The 17555-nt window shown below is 42.2% G+C and overlaps 1 protein-coding gene and 1 long non-coding RNA gene across 3 annotated transcripts in view; one reads left to right on the top strand and one right to left on the bottom strand.

Annotated features, from left to right (window-relative positions):
- Window positions 1-17555, top strand: part of VWA3B (von Willebrand factor A domain containing 3B) — a 256215-nt gene that overhangs the window by 220964 nt on the left and 17696 nt on the right. Inside the window, exon 29 of one of the 2 annotated variants that reach the window (XM_072768076.1) lies at window positions 8398-8451. The exons of the other annotated variant lie outside the window; for it this stretch is intronic. Coding sequence (XP_072624177.1) covers window positions 8398-8436 — 39 coding nt within the window. The 3' untranslated portion in view covers window positions 8437-8451. Of the gene's footprint in view, window positions 1-8397; window positions 8452-17555 lie in introns of those variants that run through there. 2 annotated transcript variants of the gene reach the window in all.
- On the bottom strand, window positions 8958-11966 carry LOC140600105 (uncharacterized). Its single transcript, XR_012003292.1, has 3 exons — window positions 11512-11966; window positions 10386-10600; window positions 8958-9113 (listed from the first exon to the last, which is right to left on the bottom strand). It is a non-coding gene; the product is annotated as an uncharacterized lncRNA (long non-coding RNA).

Below are 17555 nucleotides of genomic sequence, written 5' to 3'. Positions count from 1 at the left end.
AACAATTACCTAATCTACAAATCTTGTTCAAAACTCATCATTTTTCTCTTGATATCCATTATAGAAAAAGAGTTGCTAGACTCAAGGATCCAAACCAAGATCACATTGCATTTGGTGACTGTCATTAATCTTTAGTCTTCTTTGATTTGGAACAGTCCCTCTGTCTGCTTATCTGTCTGTCTGTCTTATTTATGTATTGTCTTTTATGACCATGACAATTTTGAAGAATATACATCATTTATTTTGTAAATTTTGTATCTTCATTTTCTTGATGGTATCATTTGGTGAAGAGAAATTTTAAAAAAAGAAATGTTTATTTTGATAGAGTATAATTTATTGGGGATTCCTTTATGGTTAGAGCCTTTGGGTCCTAAGAAAGTTTTGCCTACCCCCAAATCATGAAAATATTCTACTTTTTTGTTCCTATGCATTATGGTGGTAGTTTTGTATTTAGGTCTGTCTGAGGTTCATCTCAAATTAAATTTCCTGTGTGGACTGAGATAGGAGTTCAGATTTATACATATTCATACATACTCCAGTTGTTTCACCACTATTTCCTAAAAATGAATTTTTTTCTTGATCAAATTGCCATGGCACCTTTATTAAAAATCAATTGACTGTATATACCCGGGAGTTTTTTTCTGAAATTTCTACTTTGTCCCACTAGCCTGTTCTTTATGCCAGTACCACACTGTTTTAATTGTTGTAGCTTTATCCTAGTCTTGAGAAGTAGTATAAATCCTCCAACTTTATTCTTCTTTTTCAAGATTATTATGTCTAACATTCTTTGCATTTCCACAAAATTTTAGACTCCAGCTTCTTCAAAATAAAGCCTGTTGGGATTTTGATTTTGTCTATGATACTATTTTAAGTGGTATATTTAAAATTCCTTTTTCTGTTTTTTGTTGCTAGAATATAAATACGATTGAGTTTTTGTATTTTAATCTTGCATCCTGCAATCTTATTAAATTCACTTCTTCTAATATTTTTTGTAGATTAGATAGGGTTTTCCACCATCACGTTGTCTTTGAATAATGACAATTATCTTTTTCTCATCTTTATGCCATTTGTTTCATTTCTTCTTTTCCTGTGTTGTACTGGCTAGGACTTGCAGTACAATGTTGAATAGGAGTGCTAAAACTGAAAATCTGTGCCTTGTTCCTGATCTAGGATTTCAAATTAAGCATTTTGTTAACTGTAAGCTTTTCTAGCATGACTTTTATCAACTTGAGGAAGTTCCCTTCTATTTCTAATTTACTGAATCCCTTCCTTCCTTCCTTCTCTTTCCCTTTCCTTTCCTTTCCTTTTTTCTTTCTTTCTTCTTTCTTTCTTTCTTTCTTTCTTTCTTTCTTTCTTTCTTTCTTTCTTTCTTTCTTTCTTCCTCTTCCTCTTTCTCTCTCTTTCTTTTTCTCTTTCTTTCTCTCTTTCCCCTACCTTCCTGCCCTGCCTTGCTGCCTTCCTACCTTCTTTCCTTATTCTCTCCTTCCCTCCGTCCCTCCCACATGAATGAGTGAATTTTGTGACATTAACCATATGTCCTGGAAATCTAAAATACTTACTATCGAGTCCTTTAAGAAAAAGTTTCTGACCTTTTCTCTAGATAAAAATATAAAAGATACCCTGGTTCATAGTATATATATATTAGTGTGGATGTAATCAAGAGACAGAAGCCATATAATATAAATTAATATATGTTAATAATATAATTATTAACTATAATTTAAACAAGAGATTAATATAAAGATTATTAAACATCAGATGTTTACATCAGATGTTAATATCTGAGGAGGGTTTACATGGTACTACAGGGCTGAACCAAGGACGGACAAACTTTGCAAGGAAAGCCCCCTCCTCAAGGCTCGCATTTAGACTGTTGGAATTGGCATAATAGCAGCAAAATGGATGACAGGGAAGTTCACTGGTCTGCACAAGCCTGAGCTGACCTGCAGTTCTTGGGCCAACAGGAAGCAATTCCCAAAATGCAGCAGACAGGGTGAGCCACAACCAGTGACTGGCCACATATGAGTGCAGAGAAGGTGGGAGCACCAGTGTGGGTAGGAGCTGGAGCTATGGTGCTTATGAATCAGGAGGGTTGGGGGACCAGAGGGTCATACGAGACAAACCTGGGGGATATGGGACTAGGGAAGCAGAAGGATTTGGAACTCAGTGCAGGCAGGGGTGCTGCAGCATTGGGTGTCCAATGAGACAGTTGAAGGAGGGTTAGGTTGGGGCCGGGACATTGTCAAGGAGCTGTGTGTTCTAGACATGTGGTTAAAGCAGAGCGTCACTGGACATTCTCACATGTTTATTCAATAGTGCAGCCACCAGAAATGAGAGTATAGTCCCCTCCTTCTTCAGTGTTGCTCCAGCATCCTCTACAGAGAAATCTTAACATTGTGCTCACTGCAAAGAAATGCTTAAAGTAATTCTGTGGAATAGGTACTGAAGGGTAGATATGCAGCTGAGAAATGATGAATTGATAACTGACATAGTGTTGTTGAAGAATGGAGTATCCTAGGTAGTCAAGTATTGGACCCACCCAATATTCTATTAGAGATTCCTGGAATAAAAGTGACAGATGAGGAACCTGAGTCCTACATTAAATTAATTGCTCAAAGTTAGAGATTTTAGGTAAAATTGTCTAGACCAATGGTATTAAAGAGTTAATATTAAGAATGAAAACGTATGAAACCATCAAAAAAAAGTAGACATCATATATATAATGGGATTATGCATTCTAGGCTTTTAATGAATTGAATGAATCTCGGTGGAAAATGTTTGCAAGTCTCTAGAATAAATATTATCATAACTCAAATAAAAAGGCAAGCAGACTGGGGGAAATATTTTTATCAAATAAGCCAGGGGGGGGATCCCTGGGTGGCGCAGCGGTTTGGCGCCTGCCTTTGGCCCAGGGCGCGATCCTGGAGACCCGGGATCGAATCCCACATCGGGCTCCCGGTGCACGGAGCCTGCTTCTCCCTCTGCCTGTGTCTCTGCCTCATTCTCTCTCTCTCTCTGTGACTATCACAAATAAATAAATAAATAAATAATTATTTCAAATAAGCCAGGGGACAGTCTCTGTCATTATTGCACAAAAAACTCATGAAATTTTAAAGGAAAAATATCAACTTTAATGTAAATTGGCCAAGGACGTGAATAGCTGATTCACAAAGAAGAGACACAGTAGCAAACAGACATAAGAAAATGTTCAACTTTACTACCTCTTATTGAGATGCAAATTAAAACTATAATGGGGTACAATTTATGCATGAAATCTAAAAATAAAATAGAACGTTGCTGGAAAAAACTAGCAGAACTGGTAAACGATTGATAGCAATAGAAATTGCTAAAACTTTTCTTGAATTTAGATGCTTACATCTCTGGAATATACTCTGGGAATATAACTAAGAAAATAGTTACAAAAATAGGAAGAGGTATTTCCTGGCAGTCAGTTAAAAGGTTGGAAAATGGGAAATAATTTAAATGTGCATGAGAAGGTCAATAACAGTGTATATCATTCTATTAATTATGTAATTCCTTTGGCCATGATCATGACTAGTGATAAATAACTTGGACATTGACCAAAACTCACTAGTAACTAACACAGCAAGATAAGCTATTTCTCAAGATATGGCACCTAATTAAAAATAGAATAACCAAATTGTACTTACACATTAGTATCACTGTGAAAAAGAATGACATATATGTGAAGAAAAACTAGAGCATAACGTAAAATGTAAAATGAATTTATTGAGTTGATTTTAAAGTTCTTTTATTAATATAATTTTGTTGGCAACCCTTCTTTAAAATGTGACAACCAAAATGAAAATAATCCAGGTACGCTGAAAAGAGAATAGTCTCACCTCTTTTCTCATGATATACTTCTACCAAGTCAGCATTTTTTGTCTTGAGCTTTTTGCCAGGTTTTGTGGAGACAGGCCATCCTGACACTTCACATCATATTGAATGAGGTCTATTAAACAATGCCTCTTCTCTGTACTTGTGGCTGATTATTTTGGATCCTGGTGCAGAATCTTACATTTGTTCCTGTTACATTTTTTCTTGGTCTGTATATTAAATTCATCATTAAAAGCTCTGAAGATTGGGGATCCCTGGGTGGCGCAGCGGTTTGGTGCCTGCCTTTGGCCCTGAAGACCAAGGATCGAATCCCATGTCGGGCTCCTGGTGCATGGAGCCTGCTTCTCCCTCTGCCTGTGTCTCTGCCTCTCTCTTTCTCTCTGTGTGACTATCATAAATAACTAAAAGAAAGAAAAAAAAAAAGCTCTGAAGATTGCTGCAGCAACTTCTTACCAGACATATCCAAAGGCAAGGGAAACAAAGGGAAAAATGAACTGGGATTTTGTCAAGATAAAAAGCTTTTGCACAGCAAAGGGAAAATCAACACAGCTGACAGAATAGGAGGAGACATTTGCAAATAGCATATTAGATAAAGGGCTAGTTTCCAAAATCTATAAGGAACTTATCAAACTCAACACCAAGAAGTAATCCAATCAAGAAATGGGCAGGAGACATGAACAGACATTTCTCCAAAGAAGACATACAAATGACCAACAGACACATGAAAAAAATGCTCCATGTCACTCCACATCAGGGAAGTACAAATCAAAACCACAATGAGATAGCACCTCACACCAGTCAGAATGGCTAAAATTAAGAAGTCAGGAAATGACAGATGTTGGCAAGGATGCAGAGAAAGGGGAACCCTCATATACTGTTGGTGGGAATGCAAGCTGGTGCAGCCACTCTGGAAAAAAGTATGGAGGTTCCTCAAAAAGTTGAAAATAGAGCTACCCTATGACCCAGCAATTGCACTACTGGGTATTTACCCCAAAGATACAGATATAGTGATCTGAAGGGGCACCTGCATCCCAATGTTTTTTGCAACATTGTCCATAATAGCCAAACTATGGAAAGAGCCCAGATGTCCATTGACAAGTGAATGGATAAAGAAGAGGTGAGATATATTTTTTTCATGAATACATACATATGAATATATATATGAAGATGTGATATATGTATGAATACTACTCAGCCATTAAAAACATGAAATCTTACCACTTGCAATGATGTGGATGGAACTAGAGGGTATTATGCTAAGCAAAACAAATTAATCAGAGAGACAGTTATACGATCTCACTCATATGTGGAATTTAAGAAACAAAACAGGATCATAGGGGAAGAGAAAAAAAAAGCAAGATGAAATCAGAAAAGGAGATAAACTATAAGAGACTCTTAATCATGGGAAACAAACTGAGGGTCGCTGGAGGGGAGGGGTAAGATGCGGTGATGGGGTAACTGGATGATGGACATTGAGGAGGGCATGTAATATAATGAGCACTGGGTATTATATAAGACGGATGAGTCACTGACCTCTACCTCTGATAACAATAATATATGTTAATTAATTGGATTTAAATTTAAAAAATTTTTTTAAAAAGCTCTGAAGATTTTTTTTGGATTCTGATTTACATTCCTCATTTGCCATATTTCCTGAATGCATGTTAGCTATACATCCTATCCATATTCAAATATACAGAAGACTCCATCTGTTTACCTAAGGCCTTGATGAAAATGTTGACCTAAGCAGTACTGAACTCCAGGGATGTCCCTTCTACTAATGAGCACCTCTGATGACATTCATGTTCTAATTCGCTGAAATAACCTTGCATCCAGTACACATTTGCCAGCTCTAACCATTCGAAAAGGTGATTGTCCTTCTTTAGTATGTGGGAAATAAGGGCATTAGACTTAGAGGAAAGCTCAAGCGATTTTCCTGGGCCAGAACCAAGCTTAGTTGTGATAGGGACCAAGTTTGCCCTCGGTGTCCAGTGTCTGTCACCTGGACCTTTGCCCCTGTCAGTTCTACCTGTCCCTGGGGTGGCATCCACGCCATCATACCCTTACTGTTCTCCAGGGTCATCAAATGCATCCCACAGTTGCATGCTCTTGGAGTTAGCTGCATTTTAAAGGAGATCATAGTTTCACCTGGCTGGCTTGGTGCGTGGAGTATGAGACTCTTGATCTTGGGGTGGTGAGTTCCAGCCCCATATTGGCCAGAGAGATTACTTTAAAACAGCAGCAACAACCAAGTAAAAGGGATCAAACTTTAAAAATAAAAAGATGAAGTTGGTCAAAACAAGTGGCTTCTGCATCTTCTGGGACCACCTTTGAGGCTCCAGAGCCTCACCTGACTTTCCCAGAGAGAAGCAACAGACTCTACTGCCTGCAAGGATGACCCGAAGAGACATCTTCAGGGGACAAGTTAGGTTAGATCCCACGACAGTCCTCCTTAGGCTCTTTTTTTTTTTTTTCCTCCTTAGGCTCTTAATGATTTTTTTTTTTTAAGATTTTATTTATTTGAGAGCAAGAGAGAGAAGGAGCAGGGGGAGGGACAGAGGAAGAGGCAGAAGTGGGCTCCCTGCTCACCGGGGCTTGATCCCGACACCCCAGGATCATGACCTGAGCCGAAGGCAGACACTTAACTGACTGAGCCGCCCACGTTTCCCTCTTAATGATATTTGGATAGAATTTACAATTCTTCAAATCTCATTAATTCAATTTTATTTTCCTTCTATTTTGCCAACTTCCAGGAAGGTGAGGGAAATATACTATCATCTTCATTGCCTGAGAAGCAGGCAAAGTGAGCCATTTTAAAAACTGAAAATAACTGCTTCTCCCACCTTGCGGGGCCTTTTCCCCCTGATAACTTTACACTGACTGAGAATTCCTGCTGGGGAAATTGATGCATCACCGCTTCTCATGTGAGCCTCACCTGCCTCTGAATAAATATTTAATTTCCCCAAAGCCATTCCTACAAATTGCCTTATCATTTGCCAAGGATCTAAACCATCTTCCAGAGCAAGCCTGCACTCTCCCCCTTACTGATAACTGGGCTTATCTGTTTGCATTTCTACTTATCATCTGCTAGTCTGGCTTATCTCCTTATCAGATTGTGTGCTCTTTAACACACTGGACACCAGATGGCCCCCAGCAGAAGTGACTGCCTTATTACTCACCTATGGGCACAGTTTATGTGCCTCTGAACCCTAATCTGTAAATATCAGGTCCCTAGTACATCTGAAATTTGTTTGGACTGGGCAAATAGGAAAAATTTAGTTTCTCTCTCCAGTTTTTAAAATCAAAATGTATAATATACTCCTAGAATAATTAACAAATTGTATATTTACACACAGTAAAACTGAACGAATTATAGCTAGAAGCAACATCACTGAATCTTAATATGGGGGGGGGAGCAAATCCCAGACTATATAGACCATAATTACACTTTTTCTAAAATTTAAAAATATTAAATCTACATCTTATTGGGGAGTCCCCTAAGCCACACTTGTTCATGTTCATGCTTGAATTCAATCCCTCTGGGCACAGCTAGTATTTATCCTTTCATTTCTCTGGCAATGAAATCATAGGTAGGTAGAACTGGTCTCACCAGGTTCCCTGAGTCCACTCTTCCTCAGCCCCTGATTCCTGGATGCCCCCCTTTCCCACACAGACCCCTCTTCATTTCCTTAGTGAGTACTGACTGAGGCTGAAGCAACCCAGGATTCACCTGAACCTCCCCTACTCCGATATCACCTGCCCAATTGGTAGGAAGCAGTGCCTTCTCCATAGCTCCCTCCTCACTGAAGTCTCCCTATTCTAGCTCAAGGCTTTAGGTTTTGAGGATCTAATTCTGGGTCTCTTGACTCGTGCTGTGGACCTCTTAGATACCCCACTAACTCCTCTGGGATTGCTTGGTGCTGATTATATCCTGTATCTTAAAGGATTGCTGTCCCTTCCATGCTGTTCCGTACACACCTGGTTTACCTCAGATGAAACGTGAACAATAGGACAGATCCCCAAAGGCCACCCTACTCAGTGAGTCTGGCCAAATCTGGACCCTCTTTCCTGACAGCCCAGAATCTTGCTACTGGGTGCCTTTTGCAGGCAAATTCACTAGTATGTTCCCCCTGCCCTGGCTCTTTCTGCTCATTTCCAGTCTCAGCTTATCTGTACCTTTCAGGTATGAAAGTTCTTCAGTAATAATTATTGTCACACACATCATTTCCAAAGGCTAATTATGTGCCCGATCTGCAATGGATGCTCTACCTCATTTTGCCAGATTCAGTGTACTTCTCCACTTCATTTTGTAAGTTAATTTCTTAAAGTCTTGTTTCCCGCCTCAGATTTTAAGAATGGTCTGCATTTCAAAAACAAAATCCAAAGGAATTTTTCACTTTCAAGATTATGCATTAAAAATGTCTCATGGTAACTACTATTTTTTCCAAATCAGTATTTAAGATTCTTTTGAAGCTCTGAAATGTTTCTGGACAACAAATGATAACCATCTGCTTCCAATCTTCCCTTCCTTTCCTACAGGAAACAGCTTTAACTTGTAGTGTAAATTACTGGGATTAGAGAAAATAAAGTATTTCCTGACAACAAGGGCTGCAAAAAAGTTGCACAAGGTAACTGAAGAGTCTCTGGATTAAGGATGCTAAAGGCCTTGATGAGGCATAGTCTCATGAATTATGTTTCCTCTTGTGTTAAATTCATTTCAGTTTTCTTCCAGAAGCCCAAATAATAAAACAAGAACTCTCCTCTCCTCCAGTTTGTTTTGTTGACTCAGCACTTCTGTTTATTTGCTTTCCCACTGCCAGAATCCCTTAAATCTGAACAATTCCCACTATCAACATCCCTTGAATCTGAACAATTAAGCCTGACTTTTCTTTGGGAAAAATTTTTCTGCATTTTGCTTACTTTGCTTCCCTTTAAGGGGTGTGTGTATGTGTATGTGTGTGTGTGTGTGTTCTAATTCTTTATTTCTCCAGTAAATAATATACACTTGATCCCTCCAAGTGTTGCATGAACTCAAGAATTTAAGCCTTCTAAAGACCATCAGCTCCATGAATAGACAATTTAATAGGTATGTTCAAGAAATCCCATGAGCTCCAAGTCCTCTCATTTTCAGGCTGCTGCGGCATCTGTTCCTGTAGTTTCTTCCCATAAGGGTGTCAGCCATGGGTACCTGGAACCCAAGGGGCTTCCAGACCTTGTTCCAGACAGGAAGGCTGGATTTCTCCTGGGAGCCGCTCCTGCAATCCAGAACCAGAGTGAGGAGGAGGCGAGTTTAGGTTTCCTTCCTTGATGGAGAAGTGTGTCCTTAGATACATGCTTTCGGTGAGGAAAGTGAGTCTGGAGAAATGTGGAGGCTTTGTTAAGTAAATTTCTCCAAAGAGTTTAAGTTCCTTTGGCTGGATTGGTGAGTTTAATGATTAGATCAGGGAATCTGGTGGTGTCTGCTGTGTTAGAAGGAAACAAATTTCTGCAAGACTATGCAATATCCTTAGGAGAGATTTGTTTCTGAAACCCTCTCTAAGTTTGCAAACGAGTTAAAAGGGATATATATTCCCACCTTTAAACTTCAGACTGAAAAAATAAATAAAAATAAATAAACTTTAGACTGCCAGGTCTCCGTTGTGTCCTCATCCAGTATGGATTGAATTACTGGTAAAAACATCCCAGTTAAGAGTCCAGGGTGGCGGCTCCCGGTTAGGCAGACCTTCCTGTTTTCTTGCTCCTCGCTCGCTCCCCTTGGAAGGGATGCTGATACGAATGGGCGGCTTCTGCCTCTCCTGGGACCGCCTTTGAGACTCCAGAGCCTCACCTGACTTTCCCAGAGAGAGAGAGAGACAGAGAGACAGAGGGAGGGAGGGAGGGAGGGAGAGGGAGGCAACAGACTCCTTCCGCTGTCCGCAGAGCAGTGTCCTGGGGCCAGAACGTTGGGGAGGGAGTGAGACCAGAGCTGTTGCCCAGAACCCGAGGAAGCGAGGAGACGATTTGCCAGATAGAGGCGCGCCGCGGAGAACTCCAACTTTGGCGGGTAAGGATTGCGGGGCTCTAGGGCTGGGAGTGCCTGGGGCGCTGGGACGGGTACCGGGTCGCTGGTGCCATCCAGCCGGGACGTGGACTGAAGCCCGCGCGGGGCCGCGGGGCGCGAAGCACTCCCTGGAGCGGGCGTGGCGCTGTCCGCAGCCCCCGGTGCTGAAACCGCACGGGCCGCGTCTAGGCGAGAAAGGGGCGGAAGCAAGGGCCGGCTCCGGCGTCTGTTCCCACCCCCGCGCACACACACCCCTCCAGCCGGGATCACAGGACAATGCCGTCCCCTGTGCCTAAGTTCATCGCACCCCCTTACACTCACGTCCGGCACCCGCGCTGGGCGGAGCCGAGCCGGGCTGAGCCGTCGGGGCAGGAGGCTAAAGGAATTGGCTGGCTCTCGCGGGGGACAGGTAGGGGGTCTGGGCCTGACACCACTCCCGGGAACGCCTCCCTAAGACATCCTGCAACCCAGAGGCCGGGCCCCATACCTCCATGGCCGCCCGTCCTGGAAGAGGCTCTTTGGCTGCCTCGTTTCTGCGGCTTCAGTTTGGGGACTAGCAGAGTCTCCCCGAGTCCACGCCGCGCGTGGGGAAGTTGTATCCGTGGCTTGGAAGGAGCGGGAGCTAGGGAGATCGGCGGGCCAAGGACAAGGGACCGCCTCCGCTAGACCCTACTCAGCCCGGGGGATCCAGAGACAGCTGGGCTGAGGAGAAGGTAAAGAGTTCAAATTATTTAGAGAAGTGGGCATTCACAGTTTCTCTTCTTTCTTCTTTTTTACTGATAAAAATCATAATCCGCGGTCTTGGCCACGCTGGGCCTTGGGGCTTAGTGCTTGGGTATTGAGAAGAAGGGCAGCTGGCCCTCTGATCCCTTGCAATCCCCTAACCGGATAATCATACGGGCTCTCTGTCCTGGTCCTAGGGCTTTTCTCCGTAGCTCAGCTCCCATCCTCAGTCCGATTCCCTAGGAGGCTCTTTGGTTGTCCTGGCAATCCTGGACAGGAGCTGGGGCCGGGTGACTGGGGAGATGGGAGGTTGTTTCATTTTTCTACCCTTGTAACCCCTCAATTCACAACTGCCCTACTTTATGCTGTTTCAAAGATTTTAAACTTTATCTTTCTAAAGAGGGTGTCTCCAGCTAGAGGAGAAATGTGGCCTAGGATGAAGGGGAGGGAAGAGCAGAAAGGACCTGAAGCTGGCCCCTGGGCCTCTCTCTCCATGGGTCGGGTGCCTCCAACAAGCAATTTGCTTGCTCAGGACTCCCAGTGAGAGCTCTGCAACCTCTCTCCTGGAAACCAGGGCCAACGGTGAACACTCCTCACCAATCTTCTAGAAGGGCTAACTGGGGTCAGCATGGTCCTTGGTACCCCAAACCACTGCGCAGGGGTACTCCCCCCTGGGTTCGGGCTCTCTCCCGGACTAGGCTGTCCAGATCCGTAACTTTTTCTACGGACCTTGCGCCAGCACCGCCCTGCCCGCACTCTCCCCACCCCCCTCTCAGCTGCCTCCTGCGTGGTCGCAAGCACACCACACACACACACACACACACACACACACACACTTTCGTTCATAAAACTCAGTAACAATATCATTGTCTGGGCACGAGGTCACTTACTCCCTTGGTGAGAAATCATTGGAAGGGGCGGTGAAAATTTGGGCCATGAGAGGGAAGGTGACTACAATCGCTGTTGCTCTCTGTGCCAGGTCTTGTGTGCCAAAGTCTTGGATTCTTGAAAATTCTGCCAGCCCAGGGAACCCAGCTGGGATTTCACTAAGCTGGTGGGAGCTCCTTTGGTAGGGATAGGGGTGGGGAAGACACAAACTGCCCTTCCTTCACGTGAATGCCCAAGCACAGGCACCTTTCCTCTTCAGTCTCCGTTCAGCCCTAAATGGGGTTCTTGCTGGCGCGGGATGCCAGGCCAGGTGAATGGCTGCTCTGTGGGTAACTGACTGGTCAGAGCAAGATCTCAGTCGCTTTAGCTGGGACTTTGTCCAGGACTGCGTGTGCCCCTTGTCTTTGATGTACCCATTTTTATGCCTTTTCTATCCTCATTCACTATCTGCCAGGGATTGCTGCGTCTGGTTAATAATGGGGTTGCCATGGCGACCAATCTCCCATCCCCATGGTCCCCAGGAGGTAAACACTTGGAAGCTGCAGAGGCTCTTTGCTAGCTTCCCCAGATTGTGCATGGACTTCGGGTTTTCTGGGGGCATGGGGGAGGGATGGCAATGACCAGGCTCTGTGAACAGCACTCACACACACACACACACACACACACACACACACTCCCTGCCTAGAGGCTAGTTCACCTGAAATCTTTTCTGATCCCTGCCAACCACTGTGCCCTCCTGATTCAGATCGTCAAACTTTTATTTTCCATCTCCAGTTGCGTACACTGAGGCCAAGGGGTAAATGGTTTTCCCTCTGACCTAATTAATATTAGGTGCACACTAACTACTCTTGAGTACAAATCACAAAGCTAAGTCCAGTGGGAGATAGAATTAATTAAACAAACACAAGTCATGCTCTCCGGATCTCATGGTGTTGGTGATAGACAACAGTTAGTGATAGACAACAGTTGGTGATAGACAACAGTTACAGTCCCTGTCAACTGGGCTCTGCTCTGGGCTGAAATAGAGGTAATGATAGTGCCTGACGGTAGAGAAGGTGGGAGTGACTAACTCCCAAGGGCAGTCAGATGGAGTTAAAATGTGAAGGATGATAGGAATTTCAACTGGTGAGAAAGAGGAGAAACATCTAGACAGAGACTACTGAGACCAAAGATGTGTGAAGCAGCCAGAAGAGGACAGATCCTACTGTGGTAATGTAAAGACTTGGAACTTCGCAGGGGCTAGCCCATCCTTTGTTTATGCAACATCTGAGGTTAGGAGGAACTGGGGGACCCTACATCATGGGAGGAGTCTACTGGCCAGGACCTGTTATTCAGCCCTCACCTTGCCTGGAAGGGAGACTGAGAAATACAAGAAGTCCAAGGTGAAATTTAGTGAGTCAATAGGAGGGACAAGAAAATTCACAACACACTTAAGGAAAGCATGAGTAATTTGGTTTGAATGGAGCTTCCCTTTTAGTCTGACATGATCAGGGTTATGAAAAGCCTTGAATGTCAGTCTAAGACTGCATGCTGGAGAAAATGGGCAACCTCTGAAAGTTTCTGAGTGACATGATTCAAACCACCTTTTAGAAAGACCCTGCTACTGGTGCAGAAGATTCATTCATTCATTCATTCCATACTCACTGAGCACCTCTTAAGTGCCAAGCCTTGGAACTATTACAGAGGTGAGGCAACTATTTCAACAATCCTGGGGAGGGAGGCCAGGACCCCCATTCTCACTCCATTTCTGAATTAGTGAATGAATGATGGAAGAGGACAGAGGGAACAGACAGTTGGCAGTGTAATTGAGAAGACTTGGGGATTTTGGATCTGGGGAATTGAGGAAGAAGGAGGACTAGAGGCTTATTCTGGGTGATCAGTTGGCTTGGGTGTTCATAGTGTTAACCCAGACAGGGCTCCAGGGAGGAAGAGCATATTTGAGAGTAGTTGGGGTGGTGCCATTCTGGATAGTTTTGTACTAGTGATGCTCTTCGCTGCCTATGCTGCATCTCACACATTGCACCCTGGACTTCATCTAGTACTCAAAGCACTTTGTTTGCCCTCCTTTGCAGGACTTCACACATTACCTCTTGCATTATAACAATGCAGTGTAGGGGTTAAACTCAAACAGGCTTTTACTCCCTAGTTCTGCCACTGGGTGACTTTGAACAAGTTATTCAACCATTCTGAGTCTCAGTTTCTTCATGTGTAAATTGGAAGTAATAGCTATAATACCTGCTTCAGTGGGTTGTTGGAAGGAGTGAGTGAAGTAATTGGAGTGAATTTCTGAGCACAGCACCTGACACACCAAGTGCTCAAAGTTAGATATGACCATCTTATTACTTTTCATAATGACACCATACTTTATAATCACATCCCCAAAATTAATTTTCAAAACAGAACACTCTATCTTTGTACCTGCAGCTAGGCTAATAAAACAAGTCCTTGGGGAAGAAAGGGAGGTTCTTTGCCTGACCATGTTGGTCCTGGGTGTGTGTGTGTGTGTGTGTGTGTGTGTGTGTGTGTGTGTGTGTTTGTGTTGGGGGAGAGATAGAATTCTGAGGAGAGTATCTATAGGGCTGGCTACAGAGATGTGCGTTCTCCAGCTCTAGCAACATCTGGAAAGCAATTTCATCCTCTTGGAGTCTCAACCTGAGCAGCTGAATCTTCTTGCAAAGCAGTCACTTAGAAATTGCGCACACATAGAGCAGAGGAAACCACTGTCACATTAATTCCAAGTCATCTCTGCATAAAACCAAGACACTTTCTAGGCATGGGACATGCCTCTGTCTGGTGGTTGAGTAATATAATTGATAACCTTGTTACAATTTCAATGCATTCTCTTTCACCTCAAATTTCTTCCTGTTCTTGGGAACAATGTTAATTTTTTCTCAGACAGGAATTGAAAATCTGCAGCTGGTGTGTTCATACTTCCTTTTGCTTGTGTTATAAAAAGGCACAGAGTTCAGAAGAGAGAGAGAACTCTACCCCACAGCCATTCGGTGGTTCCTTGGGAAACCAGACACAACAACCCTAACTTGGACTCCTTTCTATCTTGGTGTGGGGACATTCCTGGGTTTGCCTATCCTCCACTCCACAGAAAAGGAAGAACACACATTCTGACTTCCATTTTCCCTCATCACCTAGAAGCTCAATCTGACCACAACTAGACACAACCTCATGGTCTAAGAACTGAGCTGCTCTTCTGGACATTTATTGGGCAGATAGAAGCAGCTTTGTTACCTACTGGTCCCCAAAATTGACCTTGTTTCTTGCGAGGCAGAGGATTGATTTTGTAAGCTCTAAACTAGATTGCCTGCTATAGTGCTACCTGTGTGAAACATGTGCCTTGGTTTGCTCAACTATAAAATAGAGATAATAAGAGTTATCCTCATAGAGTTCTTATAAGGGTTAAAAGAGTTCTGATTTGTGCAAACCTATAGAACAGTGGCTGGCGCCCTACGACCCAGCAATTGCACTGTTGGGGATTTACCCCAAAGATACAGATGCAATGAAATGCCGGGACACCTGCACCCCGATGTTTCTAGCAGCATGTCCACAATAGCCAAACTGTGGAAGGAGCCTCGGTGTCCATCGAAAGATGAATGGATAAAGAAGATGTGGTTTATGTATACAATGGAATATTACTCAGCCATTAGAAATGACAAATACCCACCATTTGCTTCAACGTGGATGGAACTGGAGGGTATTATGCTGAGTGAAGTAAGTCAATTGGAGAAGGACAAACATTATATGTTCTCATTCATTTGGGGAATATAAATAATAGTGAAAGGGAATATAAGGAAAGGGAGAAGAAATGTGTGGGAAATATCAGAAAGGGAGACAGAACATGAAAGACTCCTAACTCTGGGAAATGAACTAGGGGTGGTGGAAGGGGAGGAGGACGGGGGGTGGGGGTGAATGGGTGACGGGCACTGAGGGGGGCACTTGATGGGATGAGCACTGGGTGTTATTCTGTATGTTGGTAAATTGAACACCAATAAAAAATAAATTTATTATAAAAAAAAAAGAACAGTGGCTGGCATAGTGTAAGCTCTCAAAAGTATGATCAATATCATTATTACTAATGTGATATTTGGCATTTCTCTCCTTTTTACCCTTATATAATGTGAGTTTCTTGTAGCAGATACTGTTAGTTTTTCATTTTAATAGAAGTTTTTATATTAGATTTAATATGACTTCTGTAGATATAATTCAGATGCCATAAAAGTCATCCATTTAAAGTATACATTTCAGTACTTTTAGTAATATTCACAGTTGTGCAATCATCACCACAACATAATTTTAAAACTTTTCGGTACTCCCAAAGAAATCCTGTAGCTATTAGGAGTCATTCTTTTTTCTGGTCACCCCCCATCTGTACCCCTTCCCCCAGCAACCACTAATCTATTTTCTCTCTCAATGAATTTGCCTATTCCGGACATTTTGTATTAATGGAATCATATAGCATGTGGCTCTTTGTGTCTTGCTTCATCCACTTAGCATGTTTTCAAGGTTCATCATGTTGTAGTGTATGCCAATATTTTATTCATTTTTATTCATTTTATTCATTTATTCATTTTCATTGCCAAATAACATTTCAATATGTAGATATACCACATTTTGTTTATCCAGTTATCAGCTGATGGACAATTAGGTTGTTTCCACTTTTTGGCTATTACAAATAATGCCGATATGAATATTCATGTACAAGTTGTTGTGTATTTCATTTCTCTTAGGAATATACTCAAGACCAAAATTATCGGATCATATGGCAACTATGTTTAGCATTTTGAGGAACTTCCCAACTGTTTTCCAACATGGTGGCATCATTTACATTCCTACCAGTAGTGTGTGAGGTTTCCAGTTTTCTCCATATCCTTTCCAACAGTTGTTATTATCTGCATTTTTTTATAGCCTTTGTCATTGGTGGGCAGTAGAATCTCACCATGATTTTGATTTGCATTTCCCCATGACTAAATATGTTTATATTCATGTGTTAGTTGGCTCTTTGTATATCTTCTTCAGAGTCACATGTACTCAAATCCTCTGCCCACTATTTAATCGGGTTGTCTTTTTATTATTGAGTTGTAAGTGTTCTTTATATATTCTAGATGTAAGACCCTTACCAATATATGATTTAGAAATATTTTCTCCTATTCTGTGGGTTGCCTTTTTTACTTTCCTTTTTTTTTAATATTTTATTTATTTATTCATGAGAGACACACACAGAAAGAGAGGCCAAGACACAGGCAGAGGGGAAGCAGACCCCATGCAGGGAGCCTGACGTGGGACTCGATCCTGGATCTCCAGGATCAGGCTCTGGGCTGAAGGCGGCGCTAAACCGCTGAGCCACCAGGGCTGCCCCTTTTTCACTTTCCTAATGGTATTGTTTGATGCAGAGGCTTTGCATTTTGATGAAGTATAATCTATTTTTTCTCTTTTCATTTATGTTTTTGGTATCATATCTAAGAAACCATTGCCTAACTGAAGGCCTTAAAGATTTATTACTGTGTTTTCTTCTAGAAATCCTATAGTTTGAGCCCTTATGATCCATTTTGAGTTCATGTTTGTGTGTGATGTATATTCTTTTACATGTGGATATTCAATTTCCCTAGTAATATTTGTTGAGAAGGCTGTTCCTTCTTCCATTAAATTATCTTGTTATCCTTGTCAAAAATCAATTGATCGTAAAACTGGGAGTTTATTTCTGGACTCTGAATTCTATTCCATTAATCTGTATACTTATCCTTATGCCAGTACCACACCATCTTGATTACTGTAACTTTGTAATATGATTTTGAAATCAGAATGTGTGAGCTTTCCAACTTTGTTCTTGTTTTTCAAGATTTCAAGATTGTTTTGGCTATCTGGGGTCCCTTGAATTCTATGTAAATTTAGGATCATCTTGTCAATTTCTACAAAAATTCCAGCAGGGATTTTGATAAGGTTGTGTTGAATCTGTAGATAATTTGGGGAAGTATTGCCATATTAATAATATCAATCCTTCCAATCTGTGAACAGGAAATATCTCTCCATTTATTTA

The sequence above is a fragment of the Canis lupus genome, chromosome 11, assembly GCF_048164855.1.
Source record: "Canis lupus baileyi chromosome 11, mCanLup2.hap1, whole genome shotgun sequence".
Classification (NCBI taxonomy): Eukaryota; Metazoa; Chordata; class Mammalia; order Carnivora; family Canidae; genus Canis; species Canis lupus.
The sequence above is the reverse complement of the archived record's forward strand: the minus strand, read 5'-3'. Positions and strand labels throughout refer to the sequence as shown.